Below are 22,037 nucleotides of genomic sequence, written 5' to 3'. Positions count from 1 at the left end.
TAAGCAAGAATGTCGATCTAGATACTTAAGTAATCGGCTTTCTCCAAAAAAAAAAAAAAAAAAAAAAAAAAACTTAAGTAATAATATCATTTTACCTCAATAATTATACGGTGGTATAGTTTGGTTAGGTAAAGTCCCAAATAATGATTTGGAAATTTAATTTGGTTCCCAATAATAGAGTATTGCACAATTATAAAAGAGACCATAAAACTAAATTGATAATATTAATAATATACTAAAATAAAATGAGCAATCTTGATTAAAATAGTAGTAGCTTATTGTTAAAACTAGATTAAAAACACTAGCTTGAAATCTTAAATCTAAATTAAATTTACAGCACACTTAAATGCAATACAAGAGAAATAGAACATAGCATCAGGAGCAATCAACCTTGTTTTCTTCATATAGGAAGATATTGTTGGGGGCAGATTGACTGCTAATGATGTTATATCGTTTCAATTGAAGCTTCGGTGTGCCGTTCGTTGATGCACATACTAGATCCCTATTCCGTCTACCTGAAACCGCCGCCGAGTGCCGGAGCCCAATAGTCAGCTCCATTGTCACTTCCCACATGTAATGTGCATGACACCGGAACTAAACATAGCCCTCTACTCCTTAAGTCCTTTGCCTCTTCATATGAATCCTATTTATATCAAAAGAAATTTAGATTAGTATACACATACTCATTTTCTTATAAGGTATTATAGTATGATAATATTTGTCACGGATTTAGGATATATTTTGTATACACCTTTACAAAAATCTGGCAAAACAAAAATTAATTATAGGAAGTACTTAGCTTGTGTAAGTTAATTGGAATCAATCACATGTATAGATTGGTAAGTACTCAAACTTGGTACAAGTTATTTGTCCAATCACCTAACTTTTCTTATTTCATATTCTCTGTTCTTAATATTATTTTTTTTTCATACAAGTACCAATCGATGTTTTATTATGGTACATTTAAATTACCAATAGAACGAGTGTTTATATTGAGTACACCTAACTCTAAGTGTACCCCGATAGACTTGATAAAATGTAAAAGCGAGTTTGATTCCTCATGGGTGCTTGTTAAAATGTAAAGGTAATAGTTACCTGATCAGGACCTCCTTTTCTCTTCAAGCAATTGTCATTCAAGAGCTGTAGCAAAAGATTGAAACATACATGAATAAAGGCATCAGCATCTTCTACACTAATCAGCTTTTTAAGAGGAGTCAAATACAATTATAATAATAAAGGAACTTTGATCATTATTCTTCAATAATCACTGCTTTAATTTATTGCTAAACTTTTTTTATAATCTCAGGAAAGCTGCTAAATTTTTTATTTTTTGGAAACCCAATTCCTTTCTTTTTATTTTTTCATTGGTAATTTTTAAAATTTTGTTTCTTAAAAGAATAACAAAACAAAATAAAGTTAATGAAAAAAGTGACAGCTTTATTTTGAAAATCAATTATTTTTCAAAACCCAAAGTTTGGTACATGCCCTTAAAAAGAGGGGTCATGGATCCAATAAAGCTTTACCTGACCAGGGTCTTCAGGAAATATACACTTCCTCTCCCCTTGAATCTACAAATTCAAGCATTATCACACCATTATTTTTTAATCTTCTAAGAAAATTATCAAATTTTATAAAAAAATTATTGTATGGATGTATTCTTATTTTTATTATTTATTATATAATTTGAAATTCAGTAGTTTTTTCTAATTACATAAATACTTAATCAAACTCAACTTTAAACAGAAATCGAATTTCATCATAAATTCTAGTGACATGAGACTTAATTATACCGTTATACGTGTAGGTGTCACTTGGGACTATTACTAGGTCGAATTTGATATGTTATGAGTCAATTGAAGGTGATTAAAATAAAAAGATACAAAACCGTTCAAATAAATGGCGAATGTAGAATATTTAGTGTGGAGGGGCAATAAATAAAACTGAAAAATAAAATGCCTATATGAGGACTTGAACCTAAGACTTTTAGCACAAACTCAATGCATTACCACTATGCATGACATAGCTAATTTAATGATTTATTGCATTAAAATTGTATTTAACCTATAAATTTAAACATTTACCTAAATAAAAAAAAATTAAAAAAAAATTAATTTTTGACAGGGCCAGTGCCACCCATGCCCCTTAATAGATCTGCCATTGGTTCAAATTCATACAAAAGAGAGTTTCGACTCTCAGTTTGGTGTGAATTATGCAATTAAACTAGTTAACATTCGCGAATCTATAAAGTCTCTTAAAATAATGAATAGCAATTAAATGAATTGATTCTTACAGGGTGAGGCTGCATCTTGTTTCCTGCTCCAGTGTTTAGGTATGGAAGACTGAGGGCCTGCAGAATTCGAGGGGGGAATTTTATATGACCATATGTCCAAAAGAATGTTTTGAGAAATGCAACTTTTTTGTATGTTTACATAATTAATAAATAAAATAAACAATAGTATAATCTATTAATTAATTTAGTTAAAAAAGTATAAAGTATAATGTACATAGTTTATGTATAAATTTCTCCATTCTTACCTCAATTTGACTCTGAAGGAATCTAATGTAGCCAATGGCTTCTAACAAGACAGATGCTGTGTCAGTCTGTAGAAAAAAATAAAGGAAGAAAAAAAAAAAGAGTTATACTTTTATCACAAGATTCATATTTTCATTCATGCAATTTTAATTTACAAAAAGAGAATTATACTTCTATACAATACTTGTTCCGTTTTATTTTAATTGCAAATTAATGCTACATTAATCAAATGAGTTTTAGGTGTAACATATTAATAAGCCGAAAATTGGAAAGAATATAATTGAGTAAGGTTTCATGTATAGAAAAAAGTTACACTTTATTATTATGATGCCTGGACAAAAAGAAGTTTGCATGTTATAATTGTTAGTTTGCTTATTTAGCTAGCTAACTCAAAGCTATATATAATAATGGTGCTTATTAATTACTAATTATACTTGACTAATAATAGTAGATGATGTGTAATCATGGATTACCTTTCCAAAAGGTGAGACAAGCTGATGAAGGGCAGTTATTCTATCTCCTAATTTCTCCTTCCTCACCTGATTTTCCAATATTGAAAAAAAAAAACATATAATAAAGTTAGAATAAACATTGAATTGATACATGAATTATTAATTAATTAATTCAAGATACATAACTCAATAAAAGGGTTATTAAAAAAAGGGCAAATTTCTTAATTTTGTATGAATGAGACAATCTCATTCTATTTACAAGTTAATTATGAAAGTAACCCCTGTATTATGCAGGGTACGTTATTATTCAACCGTCTCAAACAAGAATTATTAAATAAAAAATACGGTAAAATTGGATATTATCTACCCCCGAATGCTATATCTTCATCTATGGACGAGAATAGAGACGAGAGGTACATAGATAGGGTTAAGAAAGAAAGAATAATCATCCTTGGAAAAAAAAGACATATGAGAAAGACAAGAGATGTTACACAAAGTAGGTATGTATTTACATGTGTTTTTGTGCCTTTATACTTGTGTTTTTGCGAGGAAGAAAAGATTTGGAGGGAGAAAAATTCAGTGAAAGTGAGATAACCAAAATTATATTCTTGCTTGTTTTTTGTCATACAACTAGATTTTATTTACCTTGAAAGCAGTCGATGGAGTTGTAGAAGGTTGAACCTTGGCTTTCTTCGCTACCGCCCCACCACTAGCATTGCTGTTACACTATACACGCCCAAATAAATTAAAGAAATTATAATTCATGTACGAGTATACATAATAATAAGTTAATGAAAAATGATTTACGTAACCATAAGGGCTATGTATAAGAAGGTAAAAGAGGAAAAGTATTAATGAAATATATTCATTAATTACACTGATTTGCGCATGATTTTGTATTGCATTCCTAAACTTATAACAAAAAAGGAAAGATATTAAATGCTTATTTGTAGCCCTAAGGGCTATATATAGCATTACCCTAAATTAATTAACAACGCATGTTAAAATTTAATCAATTGTCAAGTGACTCTAATTCGCACCCAAAAAAAATAAAAAATAAATATAACTAGGTAAACCAATAATTTCTAGAAAAAAATTCAAGAAATTAGATGATAATGGAATTATTTTATTTATTTATTTATTTTTTCTTACCTCGGTGGAGCGATCGGGGGCAGGAGGAGGAGGAGGACGATGTCTAGAATGAAGATTGTCACTAGAAATCGACGAGGCGAAATCCAACAAGTTGTTGTTGGTGGTGGTGTTATTGTTGCTACTAGTACTAAAAGAGGTAACACAAGATTGAGGAGAAGAAACAGGAATTTTATTGAGTTGAGCATGATGATGAGACCAATTTGCTGCTTTAGCTGCTGCTACTAGCTGAAATTCTTGATCATTATAAACATTATTATTATTATTATTGTTATTACTATTATAACTATTTACTGAGCTTTCTTGCTTCACATCTACAAGATGAGGATGATGATTAGCTTGTTGTTGTTGAAGCACAACTTGTTCTTCCCAATTATTTGTCTCCATTTTTTTTGCTTCTTCTTCTAAGAAAATTCCACCCCTGCACAAATACATATGTATATATTAATAAGTAATTAAATTAAATTGAAACATCTAATAATTAGGTTACTTGTATTATGAATTAATTATATATACTGAAATTTCATCAAGGCTAGATCGGATCTATAGAGCTAGAGACAATAATATTAAAAATGAATAGGAAAAAAAAAATGTAAATCACCTTACCCTAATAAATTAGGAATGAATGAAAACCTAGTTAGGGAACTATACAATAATCTTGAGACATGCATAGATAATAAATCACTCATTCAAAGATATAAGGGATTATAGTTTGGATTTGTATGTGTGTATGTGTGTGCGCGCGTATATTTACATATCATAGTAGGAGGAACAAATTAAAAGGTAGACACGAAAACAGACATATACATAGATAGATAGATCGATTAAAAAAAATAAAAAAAGAAAATGAAAAAAGAAAAAAAGAGGTGAGTATAATTACAAGAGGAGTTGGCTCCAAGACTCAGGAAGTTGATGATGATGATGCTGCTCATGATGGTTGTTGTTGCTAGGATGATCACCAAGCCAAGAAGAAGAGGAATTCATATTATATTGAGCTTGGAAAACATTATTGTTATTATTGTTGTTCTCATCGTTGTTGTTACTATTATTATTCAGAGGCGGAGCTAAGAACGAAGAAGGCGACGAAAGCAGTGGTTGATGATGATGAGAAGATAAAATGGGAGGTCTCATCAAATTGTTTATGTTAGGCCACCAGCTTGGATTTCCGGCTGCCATCATTTGTTGCACCGGAGAGTTTTGCAAAACGCCCCTATTCATTATTATCTATCCTCTCTTTTTTTTAGAGTTTTTGGGTGGTTGAAGGTCCAAGAGAGGGCTTTTGTAGAAACTTTTCAAGAGGATTTGATTTGGGTTGCTTTTAATTTAGCTTATTAATAAGTGAGTAGAAATAGTAGTAATATAAGCTAAATAGGGAGCAAAACCCAAGGCATGTGTGTTTTTTGAATCATGGAGTTTCAATTATCTCTCTTTCTTTATTTCTTAATGAATTTGTGTTTCTTTTTATATATCTTTGTTATTATATAAGGGTTTTTCTTTTTTAATTTCTTATTTTATAAATACAAACTAAAGAATTTCTTTGGAGGGGGGGGGGGTGTGAGAGAGGAGAAGGGGACTAGTCCCTAATTGTCCCTTTTTTTATTTTTTTTTAGGCTTTTGCTTTATCTAAAAAAAGTGGGGTTGAAACATCTAAAAATTAAAAATTGAAAAAGTTTGGTGGAAAAAGGAGTATAGTAAGGAGGTAGGAATTTCTCGTCAAATACTATCAAAAAGGACATAAATTAAAAGAAGGGGGTGAAAGAAAATTTAAAAGGTGACTTTGATGTAGTCAATGAGAGTAAACTCTAGCTATGTATGATGTATTATCCTTGGTGGAATTGTTGTCTAAAATTAAAGATTATAATTTAGATACGTTAAACAAAAGTAATTTTTGTAATACAAGTAAATGTTAGTTTTTTGTATTTGTTATACGAAATACTAATTATTACTCTGTATTTATTTGTTATACTTTGTACTATATATAATAATAATAATAATAATAATAATAATAATAATAATAATAATAATTCATATATATAACTAAATTATATCATACACAAATTTGTATCATCTAAGGATTTTTTTTTTTAAAAAAAAAAAACAAATTAGGTGCAAAGGGAAATATAGGGACTCTTATCTCATTGTAAACATTACTTTCGAATTTTTTTTTTACAATCATTATGAACATTACTTTCTTATATTCAGTGATTAGCCATGAATTGATATGCTTAAATTTATACGGAGTAGTTTTTTTAGTGTAATTAGTCACAAGATCAGAATAAATTGATATAAATAAAATTTAATTCTAAATCTTAGGTACAATCTCCTCACGCACGTCAACTAACTATTATATCTGACGTTTACAGTAATTCTGTAAGGATGTTGATGTGAATATGTGATAAACTCCAATTTGTCCCCCTAAACAAGATTATACTAGGAAAGAACAAAGCTTGAACATGTGAAGAGTACTAGGGGTGAGCAAACCGGGTACCCGGTCAAAATTTTAGAACCTGAATTTGGAATTGATTGGGACCGGGTCTTAAAATTCGGAACCGGAATTGGTTTAACCGGGTCCTAAAATTTAGGACTTGGAATTGGAACCATCGGGTACTGGTTCCGGTTTCGGGTACCCACTTATGTATATAATCCTTGGTTGTTGCGCTCCCCGCGGGTAAAAAAAAGCAAGAGAGTGAAGAACGAATGATCTTCCAAACAAAAAGAGTGTTAAAATATATTATAAATTATAATACTTATATATTTTATTCTATTTTCATTTTTAGCGTTGAACACTTGTATTTATATATGCATTAAGCTATTTTATTTATGTTAGGTATTAATATTTATTTTTTTACTAACTAGATACATTTAACATAATTTTATTTTTAAAAACTTATTTAGTGTAACATATGTTGGGTAACTGGGTACCCAACCGATTCCAGGTCCAAAAAATCGAGAATTGGAATTGAAACCGGTTACAACTGGATCCTTAATTTATTACCCGAATTAGAACCACTGGGTCCAATTTCGTTTCCGAACTCGCCAGTTTCTAACCGGTTTCGATTCCAATTCTGAATACCCGGAATATTTGCTCACCCCTAGAGAAAACGAACCAAGACCCCGTGAATCAGTGAAAACAATGAAGTAATTTGCTTATTATTTCAAGGGAGTCAAAATTGTTTGGTCATGTATAATCTATCTTAGGTCTTGAGATGATGACAAAAGGGAATGATACAATTTCCAAGAGACATTACATACATACTCATTGTTTTACTCCTTAACTGATAACCTCCGCTCATGCTTTGGCTACAATACAAACTTTCCATTCTAAACTAATTAATCTACATGGTTTATAGTTATACTATGCTCAAGATTATGACTAAAATCTCCTTCAAAATTATGTCTTTTATCAATGGTTTCCAAGGTCAATGCCGTCTTTTCAAGCTTCAAGTGAAAAGACGGCATTGACCTTGGAAACCATTGATAACTTGCAATCTAACTTGCATCGACCTCAAGTCCTCAACCGCTAACTAACAATTACACTAGAAGATTATAACTACTAGCTAGTGTGATTGAATTGAACATGCATGCATGGCCTTAAACTAGTAGATTGTAAATATTGTCATGTTAGTAAACTTTAACGTAATTTTATTAGAGGAGGAAACCGTCCCTCCATCTCCCCCAAAAATTAATTATTTAATATAGTATATATTTTTTGTATCGGATTATTTGATATTTACATTGATTACTCTTAGTTACAGTAAAAATATGTAAAATGTTAATCATTCTTGTAAAGCCAGAAATTTTTTAACTTGTTTGTGACATAATCACCGTTCAAATAAGAAGAACATTTGACAATAAAGAGAGCAAATACCCCATCTGGTAGAGTATTTTGCAATCTATAAAAATACAAGTGAGAAATGCATAAATTAAAATAGAATCATTCTCCTCGTATTATAGTTATCGGTTGGTTATACCAACACGACATATATTCCTTTAGAAGGAATTTTGAGTCATATTAATTAATGTGAAAACAACAAGCAAACAAATTTTTTAAATCTTGAGCCTCCCTTACATACCACCTTTTATTAGTACAATATTATGGAATAATAATTAGTATAATACTGCATTTGATGACTAAATCAAAAGAGTATTTAATTTATTTATAAAATTATTTTAAGAGTAATATTTTAGGGGAAGAATACATGGATGGTTATGGTCCGTACTGCCAAAATCTTTGTCGGGGGCGCTGTGTCGTTTTATATAGTAAAGTTTTTATATATTTTTATTTTATTTTTTACTATGCTACACTCTACTCGTAGTATATTTTCTCTCTCTCACTTTTGTAATTTATGAGCCCCTTTTTTGGCAATTTCTCAATAGTACCCTACCTTAGGACAACCATTACTCTCTTGTCCTTATTCACTTCTTTATATTCCTTCCTTTGCATTGCTCTCTTAATTCATTGAATATCTTGGAAGGATTGATTTTATATGCTGCATCGGCCAGGTTATAGGAACTCCTTTCGTCTCAATTTACTTGCCTGATGATATAAAATGTACATAAGGTGTGGTACTAAGCATATGGGGTACACCATGATTATGACCTTCTAAACATGTGAGTCGGTATGGGCCTGAGTCAGGGCGTAGCAAGGATCGACATGATAATATGACATTATATTTACATCGACGGAGGATTGGCCTAACATATAACCTACAACAAGTCTTGTAGTATAGGTAGTCAGTCACATGGTGTGATCACATTTGTTTATAAGAATAACCTATATCTCTTCATACGAGTAACCTCATATATTCTATTAGTAAAACATATTTTATTCATAAGAGTAACTCTAACTTTCCTTTTATCATATCATAAATATCAGTTACTTAAACAAAAAGTTATCTCATTTATTCATTCGTTAATCTCTCTTCTTTTGTTTTGAATTAAAAGATCGAATAGTTCCATTTCTTTTTAAGAGTTTCCACATTTTCTATATGAGTAACCTCCATCCATCAAAATAATTTCATTTGATCAACGTCATAAATTTCATAACTCAACTAATTGACTTATTATATAGTTATATGTGAAGTGGTCAAACCAATAATTATTGGTGACCCACATATAAAAATTTGTAGATAGCCCATTATTATAATTTTATAAACTTGTATATTATTTTAATTGTAAATATAATTTCAATTTATTACTATTACATGAAAATTATGGAGTAACATAGAAGTGATAGAACAAAAAATCACAAACAAAAACACTCCTCATTTACTTGTCTCCTAATTTCGTTTATTCATGTCCAATCAATAAAAAATCATTCCAAATATGATGTGACAGTTTTGACACATTATTTGTAGTATAATTGTATCGGAGTGAGTAATAAGCACGACCATCGTTGTCATGCAATTGCCGTCCTACGCAATTTAATTAAGAATTACAGTATTAATTACTACTATTGAGTGTATTTATGTAATTTTGTAATTAATTAAGGGAGTGCAAATTGACATATTTTGATGCATCTTCTGTCGTTTCCCTAAATCAGAATATTTATCCATTTAACGAGGTGTTAATTTGTTCGAATTTGGGTTCATGCTTAGCATTGGATTCCTAGATTCTAACAATAATATATGCCTTCAAGCATTCCCTAATTCTTATCTATTATTCTCTATCATCAAGATCCCAAAGATTGGTAATTGGAGTTATTAACTAAGATTTTTCCATTTAAGTTATAGTGTAGCAAAAAAATTGCAACTGTGGTAACATTCTATGCATAAAACTTGTAAAATTTGAGCACGAAAGAAGTACAAAATTTTGCTTTTTTAAAAAGTTGTAGTGTATACAACATGTTTAACCACTTTAAATCCACTACAAAAATACAAGCATAATCTTATCTTCAAAGTGTATTTCACAAATTTTTTGACTTCTATGTAACGTGGAATGATTAATTAAGCTCGTTGTTACAATACATTATTATTTCAAATAACCCCCTATATAATCTCTCAAGTGAAAAACTAGATAGCAAAATGAACAAGTAAACAAATGTGTTGTTATGTTGTTATATTGATTGACTAATAGACATTTAAGATTAATATATATTTTAGAATTTTGAATTCTTTAAAGAGAAGCATCATATATATTGAACGGACACCTAGATTAATGATAATTGACTTTACAAGTGAACGGACAATAATAAATGTTAATTCAATTTTATAAGTCAGACTTATTATTTAAAGAGCCCCTAATGAAATCGAATCCCATGACTTTCAAGTCACGAGATCAAACATTACCAATAGCTAGGCCAAACCTTATTGCTTGGTACTATGTAGTTCAGTAGTTGTCCACTCTTTATATCTTCATAAAGTATCATGAAGATATAAAGAGTGGACAACTGCAAATAAACAATGAAGTATGCTATGCTATTTGTTTGACACACATCTACTTCTACTACAAAATTATGATGTAAGAAAAAGTTGTACATTTAAGTTTAATCTATTGGGCAGGATGTCGTTTTTGTAGTTGACAAGCAAGCTACTTCATGTAGGTTGTACAATTTTGCACGGTTTTGGAGATGTTACAAGTGACTAGGGGTGTCAACGGGGCGGGGCGGGGCGGATTTTGGCATTCCCATCCCCATCCCCGCCTCACATTTTCATCCCCATCCCCATCCCCATCCCCATGTCGGGTCTGAAAATAATCCCCGTCCCCGCCCCGGCGGGTCCAACTCTAAAACCACCCCCGCCCCATCCCCGTCCCCGCCCCATACCCGCCAAACCCCCACCCCATACCCGCCAAACCCCCGCCCCATCCCCGCCAATTCCCCGCCCCATACCCGCCAACTTAGTATTGAGAAAAGCAACTGTCTTTCAAGTTTCAAGTGTCAACTGAAACCCTGCAGACTTCATAGTAGACTAATGAAAAAGTAGCAGTGCATACAAATCCCATTAACTCAAATCCAACAAAAACCACTGCAAGATCAACCATTTTAAAAATAACCATTTTAAAAAAAAAACACTAACTCCAAATTGTCCAAAGTCCAAATATTAAAAATAACTACAAGTCTACAAATATTCAAATACATAACAAGAAATTCATTAGGCCTTGAATTATTCGGTGCAAAGTCCACTTGTTCCAGAATCGATATCACATGTTTCAAATCCTTCCTCTAATTCTCCCACTAATTTAGCATATTCATCATCCTTAAATTCTCCACAATCTGCAAATACAATGTGAATTAATTAAAATAAATAAATAAATAATATTATTAATTAAATAAAATTTTATTTTAGCTATTTACTTTTAGAAGCAGCCCATATCCAATTTTGAGTACACATCAAAGCTTCTACAGCTTCCGGTAAAAGCCGACTACGATAAGGATTAAGAACCCGACCACTTGTGCTAAATGCGGACTCTGATGCAACAGTAGAAACAGGAATGCTCAATATATCTCGTGCTATTTGCTGAAGAATGGGATATGTGCCTCCATTTGTCTTCCACCAGTTAAGAATATCAAAATCTTGGACTAGAGGCACATTAGCAGCATCTAAATACTTATCCAAATCTGATATATCATGACTTGAGTCCTTATCTTGTTGTAAAAATTCAGCAAATTCTTGCATAAAGGTCTCTTCATTGGATTTGCTACTACTACCCAAATCAAAATCTTGTTGGTTGCTACTACCTTGAGTTTTACCCATCTTAGACCCATATTCATCAACCAATCTTCGTAGAAGATCACTAATTCTACGAACCTCAATTTCAAAGTCATGCTCATCAAAAATTTTTGCAAAATAAAAGCGAATAAGAGCCATTTTGTATCTAGGATCTAGTATTGTTGCCACTCCCATTAAGCCATTCACACTAGCCCAATACTTGTTATATTTTTGTAACATAATGTCGGCCATTTTCCTTACATAATCATGAGGAGATAAAAGCCAACCAGAAATAGCAATTCTCAAAGCACAAATTTTAGGAAAATAAAGATTGGCCGTAGGGTAATTTGTTCCTGAAAAACTAAGGGTAGTTTTACTAAACACTTCCAAATGTTCACATATTTTCTCAACTTTTTCCCAATCTTCAGGGGTCGGTGGATTCTTATATAAATTATTACGAGCACTTAAAACAACAAACACTTCTTTATAACTAGTAGCAATAGAAAGCATTTCATAAGTAGAATTCCACCGGGTTTTGCAATCAAGTGCTAACTTTCTACTACACTCAGGAGTTATTTGCTTAGCCACTTGTTCAAACCTTTGTACTCTCTTATCAGAAGCAGTCCAAAACACAACACTATCCCTAATTCTTTGAACACCATTTGATACCACAGCACTTAAACCATCTTGAACAATCAAATTTAATATGTGAGCACAACAACGCATATGAAAAAAATCACCTCGCAATAAAAGTGAGCCATATGGAAACACTCCTTTCAAAATTTCCATCATTGCATCATTAGTTGAACAATTATCCACGGTTATAGAAGACAACCTAAGATCAAGATTCCATGATTGAATGCTTTCTTTCAAAGCATCAGCAAGAACCTCAGCAGTATGAGGGGCGGGGACATATAAAAACCTACCAAAACCAATGAAAATAACATATATTATTTGTCTATTCAATACTATTGTGGATATATGGGCTCATTATTATCATCCATCATCACAACTTATAATTCTTATGATTTTAAAATTCACACAAAAAACTATAGCAATACAAAGACAACCAAAAAAAAATAAACAAGTTATAAGTAACCAGAAAACAATACCTTATGATCCGACTTTGCAACTTCCATGTATTATCAATAAAATGTGAGGTGACCGCCATATAACCTTTTCTCTGGTTGTCAGCTGTCCACATGTCAGTAGTTAAGGCAATCTTACCCTTTGCTTTCCTCAACAAGGTTGCAACATTCTCCTTCTCAAGCTCATATCTTTTCATAATATCTTTTCTAGTTGTGTTGCGAGACGGCACTTTAAATCCAGGTTGGAGTGTCTTGCTATATTTTCTAAAACCAATATGCTCAACCATGCTAATTGGATACTCATGCAAAATAATCATCTCTGCCAAGTCTCTTCTTCCATCTTCTTGGTGGAATTCGTAAGGAGCCAATGTCATCGTGTCATTCTTATCATTCAAGTTTTTTTTTGTACCAAACATTCTTGTTTGTCGAAGATCTTGACATACTCTCTTTGGACATATTTTTATATGATCTTTCAAATGAGTAGTTCCTGCTTTTGACCCACCAGCAAGTAGCTTGGAGCAATGGTTGCACTCAGCTTTTATCACATCCCCAACTCTCTTTCTCTTAAAATCAGACCACACTGCCGAAGTATGCCTACTAGTAATTGGTAGGAGAGAAGGATCGGAATTAGTCTCTAGAGGACTTTCATCATCATCTATTGCAATTGGAGTATTACTAGCGGAAGTGGGAACACTAGCGTTATTTGACATCTCAGACAAATTCTCCCCTGTAAAAATTAAATAAAGACAATTAATGCACTAGACATATTGACTACAGTATTGAACACATTTGACATCTCAGAAACAGCAATAATAAATTAATAATAGCAAATTAGCAATGCACAGCAGCAAAGGCAGATCATGCTTCTAGCACAGCTATCGGAAGATATCATGTTGAAAGGCCTATCAATGCATAATGTCATACTGTAACTGCTATGTTAATATATTGTTGCTGCTGCATAACCAGTTAACCACCTATCACACTAAGTCACTAACCACTACATACAGGATACAACACAAATTTATAGCCACTGAGCCACATAGATACAAACACAAACGCTCACACACACCATGCATCATTCATAGGCTAATAGCCAGTCATTTTCAATTCAAATTTAGTAAAAAATCAGTATATATATTTTGAACTACAATACAATCAAAATTCATCCCCACTTAATTATATACAAAGTGTGTTAAGTTAGTGTGTACTACAGAGATTGATCTTAGTAAATGAATTAAATAAAAAAAAAAAGTAACTAAATCTATAATGATCGAATAAGTGGTCAAATGACATAATCCGAATTTAGTTATCACACATAAGCTAAAATAATAAACATAAACTTATAAGTCTGAAATTAATGAGAAAAACTAATTACAATCTATACATATTTCGACTTTATTATATCTATTTTGTGAAATTAAATATAAAAAAACAAGTAATGAAAATTCTAGATTAAAACCCTAATAAACTAAAAAATTTGGAGGTCATCATATTCATACATTATCATACAAAAAATAACAGTAATCAACACGAAAAAATTTGATTTTTTCTTTCCTAATAGTTTCACTAGAACAATTTCTGGGAAACGGGGCAAAGGGTAACCACTCACTCACCGTCTCTTAAACGAATAATTCACCACCAACAATCAGTGTTCTAGCAAATTAATCACCTCCATATAGATCAAAGCAAACCACTAATTAAAACCCAAAAAGGGCTACAAATCCTAATTCATGCAGTCTTTAAACAGCATTAAACCATTAATCATTCTTATCTTTGTACATTATTCAGTCAAAATCATATTTTCCAGGACCAATTAATGACTCTTTTAGCTAAATTGAAAACTAATGAAAAGTACTCATTCTGAATACTTTTTCTGATCAAAATTTGACCAGCACATACGAATTGAAACAAGAAACTCAGCTTACAATCACAACAACACCACACAAATGCAACAATTAGGAGTGTTTCAAGAATGAACCAAACCAAATTACAAATTAAAGTCACACCGAACAGAAATCAACGGCAACAAATGTTCTAATTTATAGCAAAGTACTAATGTAAAATTGTTAGAATGGTAATTTAAGGAGGTGTATATGAGCAATATGGCAATTGAAAAAAAAAAGTTCAATAATTGCATTAGATTGAAAGTATCATACAAATATAACACGAAACCCTAGCTCAATCAAATGAAATATTGAAAACCGCAATCGAACAAATCATAAATAAAAGACGAATCACATACTTTCAATCGAAAACCCAATTAAGAAATTCTTAATTGAACATATTGAATTAAGAAAACTCAAAGATAATAATGCGAAAACGTTTACCTAAATTGAATGAGTTGCAGCCTTGCAAGATCGAGGTTGAAGAAGAAGGATCGAAGAGATTTGATTGCAGACGAGGACCACGAGGTTGAAGAAGAAGGATCGAAGAGATTTGATTGCAGACGAGGACCACGAGGTTGAAGAAGAAGGATCGAAGAGAGGGGTTTGAGGCTTGAGGAAGAGATTCAGCGCTTGAGACTGTGAGAGGAGAGAGTGAGGCAGTGAGGCTAGGGTTTTTGTTTTGAGAATGAGTGAATGACTGAATGAGGGTGGGTATTGGGTAAGTGGGTTTCGTGTCTTATGCGGGTATGGGGTGGGTATAAAGCGGGTATGGGTCGGGTATGGAGTGGGTCAGGCGGGGCGGGGCGGGTACGGGGTGGGTCAGGCGGGGCAGGGCGGGGCGGGTATGGGGCGGGTCTGGGCGGGGCGGGTATTACATAACAACCATCCCCGCCCCATCACCCATGGCGGGTATGGATTTTAGACCCATCCCCGCCCCGCGACCCGCCAAAGCTAGACCCATCCCCGCCCCATCGGGGCGGGGATGGGGCGGGTCTCCTACTAGACCCGCCCCAGTGACATCCCTACAAGTGACTAGATCATGCCCACAAAGTAAAACAATTACAAATTTACGGGAAAATAATTGCCCTTTATGATGCATGGCATTGAACAACCACCACCGGCCAGTCCACCACCTCCGACACAACCCACTTTTTTCAGTCGCTTTTAAAGGACATTAACTGCTAATTTATTTTTTTTAAAAATAATATGGTAAGGGAATGTACTTCGACAGAAAATATAGAACTTTTTGGCTTTTTATGAGATCAAACGATCGTAAAATATATCTATTATATATGTAACTTGTACGTACGATTGTTTTAGACGAGTTATCATAAGTTTAAAAAAAAAAAAAAAAACTCCAAAGTGCATTAGAAAATCAACTAAAATGAAGAAAGAAAAAGGGATGCATAATCATCCTTATCCAATTATCAGCATGATTTAGTATTAGTAATTTACAAATGACAAGGCTAATCATTTCTACATATTGTCTTTATTAAGGACTCTATTCTAACTAACGCAATTAAAATTCTAATATATACGATGGGCGGGGCCTTAATTGCGAGTTTATGTTAATTTTGATGAACTAAAAACTACTTTAATTAGAGTTGTTCCCTTTTTCTCTCTTTTTATTGAAACTTTACGGTTGTTCTTTTTCTTAGTCAACGAAACTTTACAGTTGTTTTTCTTAGCAAGGCTTAATTCATACTCGTATTTGGTATTGTAAATTAATCTCCATATTGTACAATTTCTTATTAAAGGAAAAAAAAGGAAGTGATTATATTGTTGGTTACTTATTTACTTACAAGTGCTAATTAAGAGTTTGAGTTTTCATCCAAATTCAATTGAAAAGGAAAAGAATAACTTTTTAGTCTATATACTTGATTAATAATATCTCCACTTATTTAATGTGAGACAATTCACATGTGCAAAAATGTTATAAAATAGAAAAGAGAATAATAAGTTGATGATCTGGTTCGATTTTCAAACCTGAATCGACGGATTCTGTTAATTTGACGAATGATTTATCAATAATCAACGTTGAGTCATGGAGAATAGTGAGATCACATTAATCCTTTTTCAAAGGTTAATTTGCAATATCTATAAGAAACTCCTCATTTTTAATTTTGAAATATCCCCTACAAAACATGGAGTCTCACCAATACGTTGCCCTATTCATATGTTGATTGAAAGCAATTAGATGCTTCAAAATTCTCAAACCGGTGAAGACACGCTATACATTAAAGTGTGAAGATGATACGACCTCCCATGAATTGATGATATATTCCAATCCATATTGATATATGATTTATCAAATTAAACCTAGAACAACATGATCAATTAATTTAACCTTCCAACCTCAAATTCTGATCCAAGCCTAATGCACAAAGTACAATAAGATATAGTAGTAGTAAGTGTTTCTTATTTATCCCAATAAATTTTTGATTTTTATTGAAAATCAATGAATAAAAGAACAAGCTATTGTAAAAATCTATATCTATCTATCTATTAACCTATACTAAAAGCAAATTCTTCCATGACACTTGTTTTTACCTTGTGAAAAATTTTCCCGCCTTTTTCGCTTCTCTCTCTTTTTTTTTTTTTTTTTTTTTTTTTTTTTTTTTTTTTTGCAAAATCTTTAAGTAAACTATTTATAACTTATGTATTTTTTTCCAGTTTGACAATCATATTCCATATATACTCAAATGAAATATTTTTGAATATCTTTTATATACTTTATATTTTGTAATAATATTATTGTAAAAAATATTTAACAACCGTGCATTGCACGGGATTTTAACCTAGTGTAATACTATATAAAAGAAAGAATATGTTCCAAGCATTTTTGATAAACAAATCTGAATTTCAATTTTACATGAAATTAAACCAATTATTGCTCTTCAAATTACCATAATTTTTTTTTATAAAAATCAAACAAAAATTTCAAGAGTAGTTGTACTATGTAATTTGTCAACCAAAATTCTCTTCTCCATACAATTTTTTCTAAGAAGAATATTCTAGTCAATAAACAATGAAGAGCATATCTCACTAAATCATTATACTTTAATTCATCTATCATTTTCTATAATACGCAAAAGAATAATCAAGCTTCTTTTCCCATCACATACAAGTCTAAGCTAACTAATTAAAATACTAATCCCTATGACCCACATCAACATCATGCCTCCTCCTCCTCCTAATCTACTACTCTATTTGTTTTGTCCTGTTACTTACATTATTAAAGTTTTTAGTATATTAAAAGTTTGATTAAAATCCCACTTTATATTTAATGCTTTTCTCCCACTCAAGCAATTGTTATTTTTGCTATACCAAAATCTTTAATTTTGATTGCCTTCTTTTCCAATTTCAAAATTTTGGAAATTTGGCACCATGTGAAAAAAGAGGATAGGGTTAAAATACAAGAATTAAAAGTCAACGGATAGAGATTACAATATAAACTCCACTTCCTTATCATAGCATAGGTGGCATGTCATTAACCATGTAATCACTCCGTTTTTTTTTTTTTTTTTCTACTCACTTATATTTTGTACGATTTGATTAATTTTAACTAATATTACATGTTATAATAAATTATAAAAGTATGATGATATTGAGATATTGAACATTGAAACGATTTTAACAAGACCACAAACGATGACACGATAATTTTTATTTGTACGTTAGTTGCAATATAAAAATTAGTTCGAGTGGCAAATATATAATACATCTTTAGATTTGTGTGTTTAAATACCATGTTAGCTTGTGCATTTTGCAATAAAACACAATTAATTATGTCTTGATTGGAATCAAATTTAAGGTGGCTAACTAGAATTGATTGATTTGATTAGAAAGAAATATAACTAATAACTTAATAAGACATACATATGAATATACTTGAAAGAAAAAAAAATAGAAGTTGAAAGAAATGAATAATTTGTGAAATTATTATTATAAAATAGAATAAGCTCAAATGAAATCTAATCTTAAAAAACCTACTTCGTATATGTGATTTGGCCAATAATTTGTATTATGAAGAATAAACAGGGAAAGTTAGTTGGTAGGACCATGAAACAATATAACTGTCAAATGAAACAGTTGGCGGGAAATAAAAGTCACATGCTTTGATCCATTCGCGTGACTGACATTCAGCAGAAGTGAGAATGAGAGGTGTTTTAATTTTATGCTCATTCTCTTGCATTCATTCGTCTAAGCTGCAATTTGCCTATGCCCAACCGTTACGATGGAGTCTCTAATGCGGGACACTCCGCAACAAGGTATTTCTAATTTTGTTCTTTTCGTTTGGAATCTTATTACGAGATTAAAAAAAAAAATTAAAAAGTCAAAATGAAAAGAATTAGAGGGATCAATGTTTTAACCCCTGAAAATTGTATCCAAAGATAGATATATATACGAAGAATATAGTTATACAAGCTAAGTGAAAAGATAAGGATAATGTCCTAGCTAGCTTAGGTAAGCTAAAGTATGTGAGAGAGACAAGACAACACGCATGCCACCTAACCTCTACTCAGTTTAGATTCAGCTCAAATTATTTATGAGTTAAGTTGAGCAACTTGCAAAACTCCTGAGAAACAAATTATCATTTAATGGTCCATTTTCAAGCTCAAATCAAGTTGCATTGAGTTTGAGATAAGAGGTCAAGTTTGAGTTTTCGAGTTTAAGTTGAGATTTATGTTTTATGACCCTTAAAATTGAGATTGATGGGTGACGAAGGATAGGTCAATTTAGTAAGAGATCAACTCATTCTTAGTCTTCGCTAATTATGAAATTATACTATTAATTATATAAATACAACATAGTGAAGTTAATTAGGATCAAATTATTAGACATGCAAAGTATACATTTTTATTATCTATAAATTTGAATCTTTACAAAGAGAATATATTACGTGATTTAAGGATCAACATATAATAATTGTAAAAAGAAAAAAAGCTAGTTATTTTTTTTTTTTTTTCGGAACAAAGAAAAAAACTAGTTATGAATAGCATTTTGATGATACATAGCATTAATGATGCGCTATGCTTTGAGTTCAATGTTGTGAGATGAGTAATGATAATGGTTATTATTGCTATGATTACGCTTTGGGTGCATGTGTATTCCATTCATGCACATGATATTTACGTCTTTTCTTTACTTTGCAACCTCGTAATCATCTCAGCTAACACCTATACCTTTAACTATATTGATTATGAGGAGCTTAGCTTTTGATGTTTCGGTTTTATGCTAATTGAATCGCCCGCAACTCCTTTAAAAGATACTGATAGATATTATATTATGATTATATTATGTTACAAGTAATAAACAAAATCTAACAGATATGAATTAATGAAATATTTTTTTCAGGGTTTATGATATGAAAACAATCGATAAACAAAGATTATATAATGCGGAGTACTTCGTACAATCTCACAAATTTTTATATAAGCACAATTGTGAGACAATGAGAGTAGTAATTATCAATTACAAACTACACTAATTATTACATGTAATGAATAAAAGAATATAAGGTGAATGATCGAGACTGATGGTTCGATAGATGAAAAGGAACAACATAGATCAAGAATAATGTTTGTTAAACCTTCAATGAAATTATATTTATATTCATGCACCCTCTATTTTCAATTCCTTTAATCATAATGTGGGATAATACACAATTAAAACTTCAAAGGGGAACGAAAAGATAAACATATATAGATTGAAAAAAAAAAAAAAAAAAAAAAAAAAACTCTTAAGACAATGATGAGGGAAATAGATTAAATTATTGACTATTAAAAAAACAAATTAAAGTCAGATTAAAAGAAAATAAAGAAAGTAGAAAATAACAATACGACCACATATAAGTTCAAATATACTTCTATGACTTCAATTTTCCCCTAATCGTAATCAAATAAAATACTCCATAACCCTTTTTTCTTCCCTCTTTTTCTAAACGGAACAAATTACATATTCACGTACTAATCAAATCACTTTAATTTTTTATTTTTTTTTTTTTGAATAAAAAATCACTTTAATTATCATACTTCTTTTACAAAAACTTTTTTTATTTTTTAATAAAAAAGAAGCCTTCCTAAAATAGTTTCCCCTTAGGGTTGGAGAAAAGTGTAGGGTACCTTTATCCTTGGAGGTATTAAAATGGGCGGTTTGTGGGGCCCTTAAAAATGAGAGAATTTGGGAAAATTGTATTATTATACAAAATAATACAATTACTATTACTAGTATTTCTCACCTTTCTACTTTTATTAAGAGGTGTGTGTGGAAAGGACATCGAGCTTTGGACCTTATTGGAACAGTGGGCCCAACTTTGGGCCTACTTCTGTCTCCCCTTCCCTTCTCTTAGGCCATTTTTGGGCCCTTTTTCTTTTTTTAATCATTTTTCTTTTTTCCTAAGATCAAAGCCTGGCCCACCATGCAATCATTCCTTCTCAATCATTTTCTTTCTTTTTTTATTTTTTTTATTTTGTAATTTCTTTTGTTTTGTCTTATTAGATCCTATCTTATCGAATTAATCTTGGTAAATTAATATGTGCGTCATCCTTACGTCTTCTATGACATCATAGTATATGCGGATCCGGGTCATGTTGGCATGTTGTTGGCTCTAGACCTAGCAATTGGGTATTCCGAATCAGGTCATTCAGGTCGGGTCGCTTTCGGACCAGCAAATATTCAGGTCGGGTCTGGTCAATTCGAGTTTCGGTTCAAATTCGGGCAACACTTCGTGTTGAGATCGGGTTGGGTTAAATTCGAGTCGGATCAATTCGGGTCGTGTCAGTTCGGGTCAAGTCAATTTTCAAGACTAGTTTTCGGGTCAAGTTCGGGTCGAGTTAGTTCAGTTCGAGTCGGGTTGCCAAAAATATATTCACTTAAAAAATTGTGGGAAAGTTCCGTCTTATTTCAATAACTAGTATAAGTCCCGTGCAATACAGGGTTTTTTACAAAATTTTATTACGAATTACAATGTTTAGTTATTACTACAATAATTAATTTATAAAAAATGAATTACATTATTGAACATAATAAAACTAACTTCATTATACCATATATTATCTTTCAAAAAAAAAAAAATTGATTTATTATATAGGATTGCATATATGTATCATATTTAAAGAATGAGGTGCAATGTTAATAAAAGTATAGATTCTTACAACTTCATTTATTTTACTTTTTATCATTGTTGATGGGTTTATTCTTGAAATAAAATACAAAGTACAACATATGCATATATTTAGACTAAAAAGAATAATTTAAAGTCTTATAGAAAATTACTA

The 22,037-nt window shown here is 31.4% G+C and overlaps 1 protein-coding gene across 2 annotated transcripts; it reads right to left on the bottom strand.

The window, feature by feature from the left end:
* Nucleotides 1–211: 211 nt before the first annotated feature.
* On the bottom strand, nt 212–5,622 carry LOC110707749 (transcription factor bHLH68-like). 2 transcript variants are annotated; one of them, XM_021885790.1, is made up of 9 exons: nt 5,015–5,622; nt 4,138–4,555; nt 3,631–3,711; nt 3,007–3,072; nt 2,536–2,601; nt 2,291–2,347; nt 1,524–1,568; nt 1,096–1,140; nt 212–643 (listed from the first exon to the last, which is right to left on the bottom strand). In XM_021885790.1, the coding sequence occupies exons 1-9, from the start codon at nt 5,350–5,352 to the stop codon at nt 512–514; spliced, it is 1,248 nt and encodes a 415-aa protein (XP_021741482.1). In that variant the 5' UTR covers nt 5,353–5,622; the 3' UTR covers nt 212–511. The 2 variants fall into 2 exon arrangements, with proteins under 2 accessions (XP_021741482.1, XP_021741483.1); XM_021885791.1 differs by lacking the exon at nt 1,524–1,568.
* Between the last annotated feature and the right edge of the window lie 16,415 nt (nt 5,623–22,037).

Source organism: Chenopodium quinoa, unplaced genomic scaffold (assembly GCF_001683475.1).
Source record: "Chenopodium quinoa cultivar QQ74 unplaced genomic scaffold, ASM168347v1, whole genome shotgun sequence".
In the NCBI taxonomy this organism is placed as follows: Eukaryota; Viridiplantae; Streptophyta; class Magnoliopsida; order Caryophyllales; family Amaranthaceae; genus Chenopodium; species Chenopodium quinoa.
The sequence above is the reverse complement of the archived record's forward strand: the minus strand, read 5'-3'. Positions and strand labels throughout refer to the sequence as shown.

Coding starts and splice junctions, on each gene's coding strand:
- LOC110707749 (XM_021885790.1), bottom strand. CDS start 5,352: ATGAATAGGGGCGTTTTGCAAAACTCTCCGGTGCAACAAATGATGGCA. Junction 2,602..3,006: donor TTGTCTCACCTTTTGGAAAG/GTAATCCATGAT, acceptor TTTTTTCTACAG/ACTGACACAGCATCTGTCTT. Junction 644..1,095: donor GAAAAGGAGGTCCTGATCAG/GTAACTATTACC, acceptor TGATATAAATAG/GATTCATATGAAGAGGCAAA.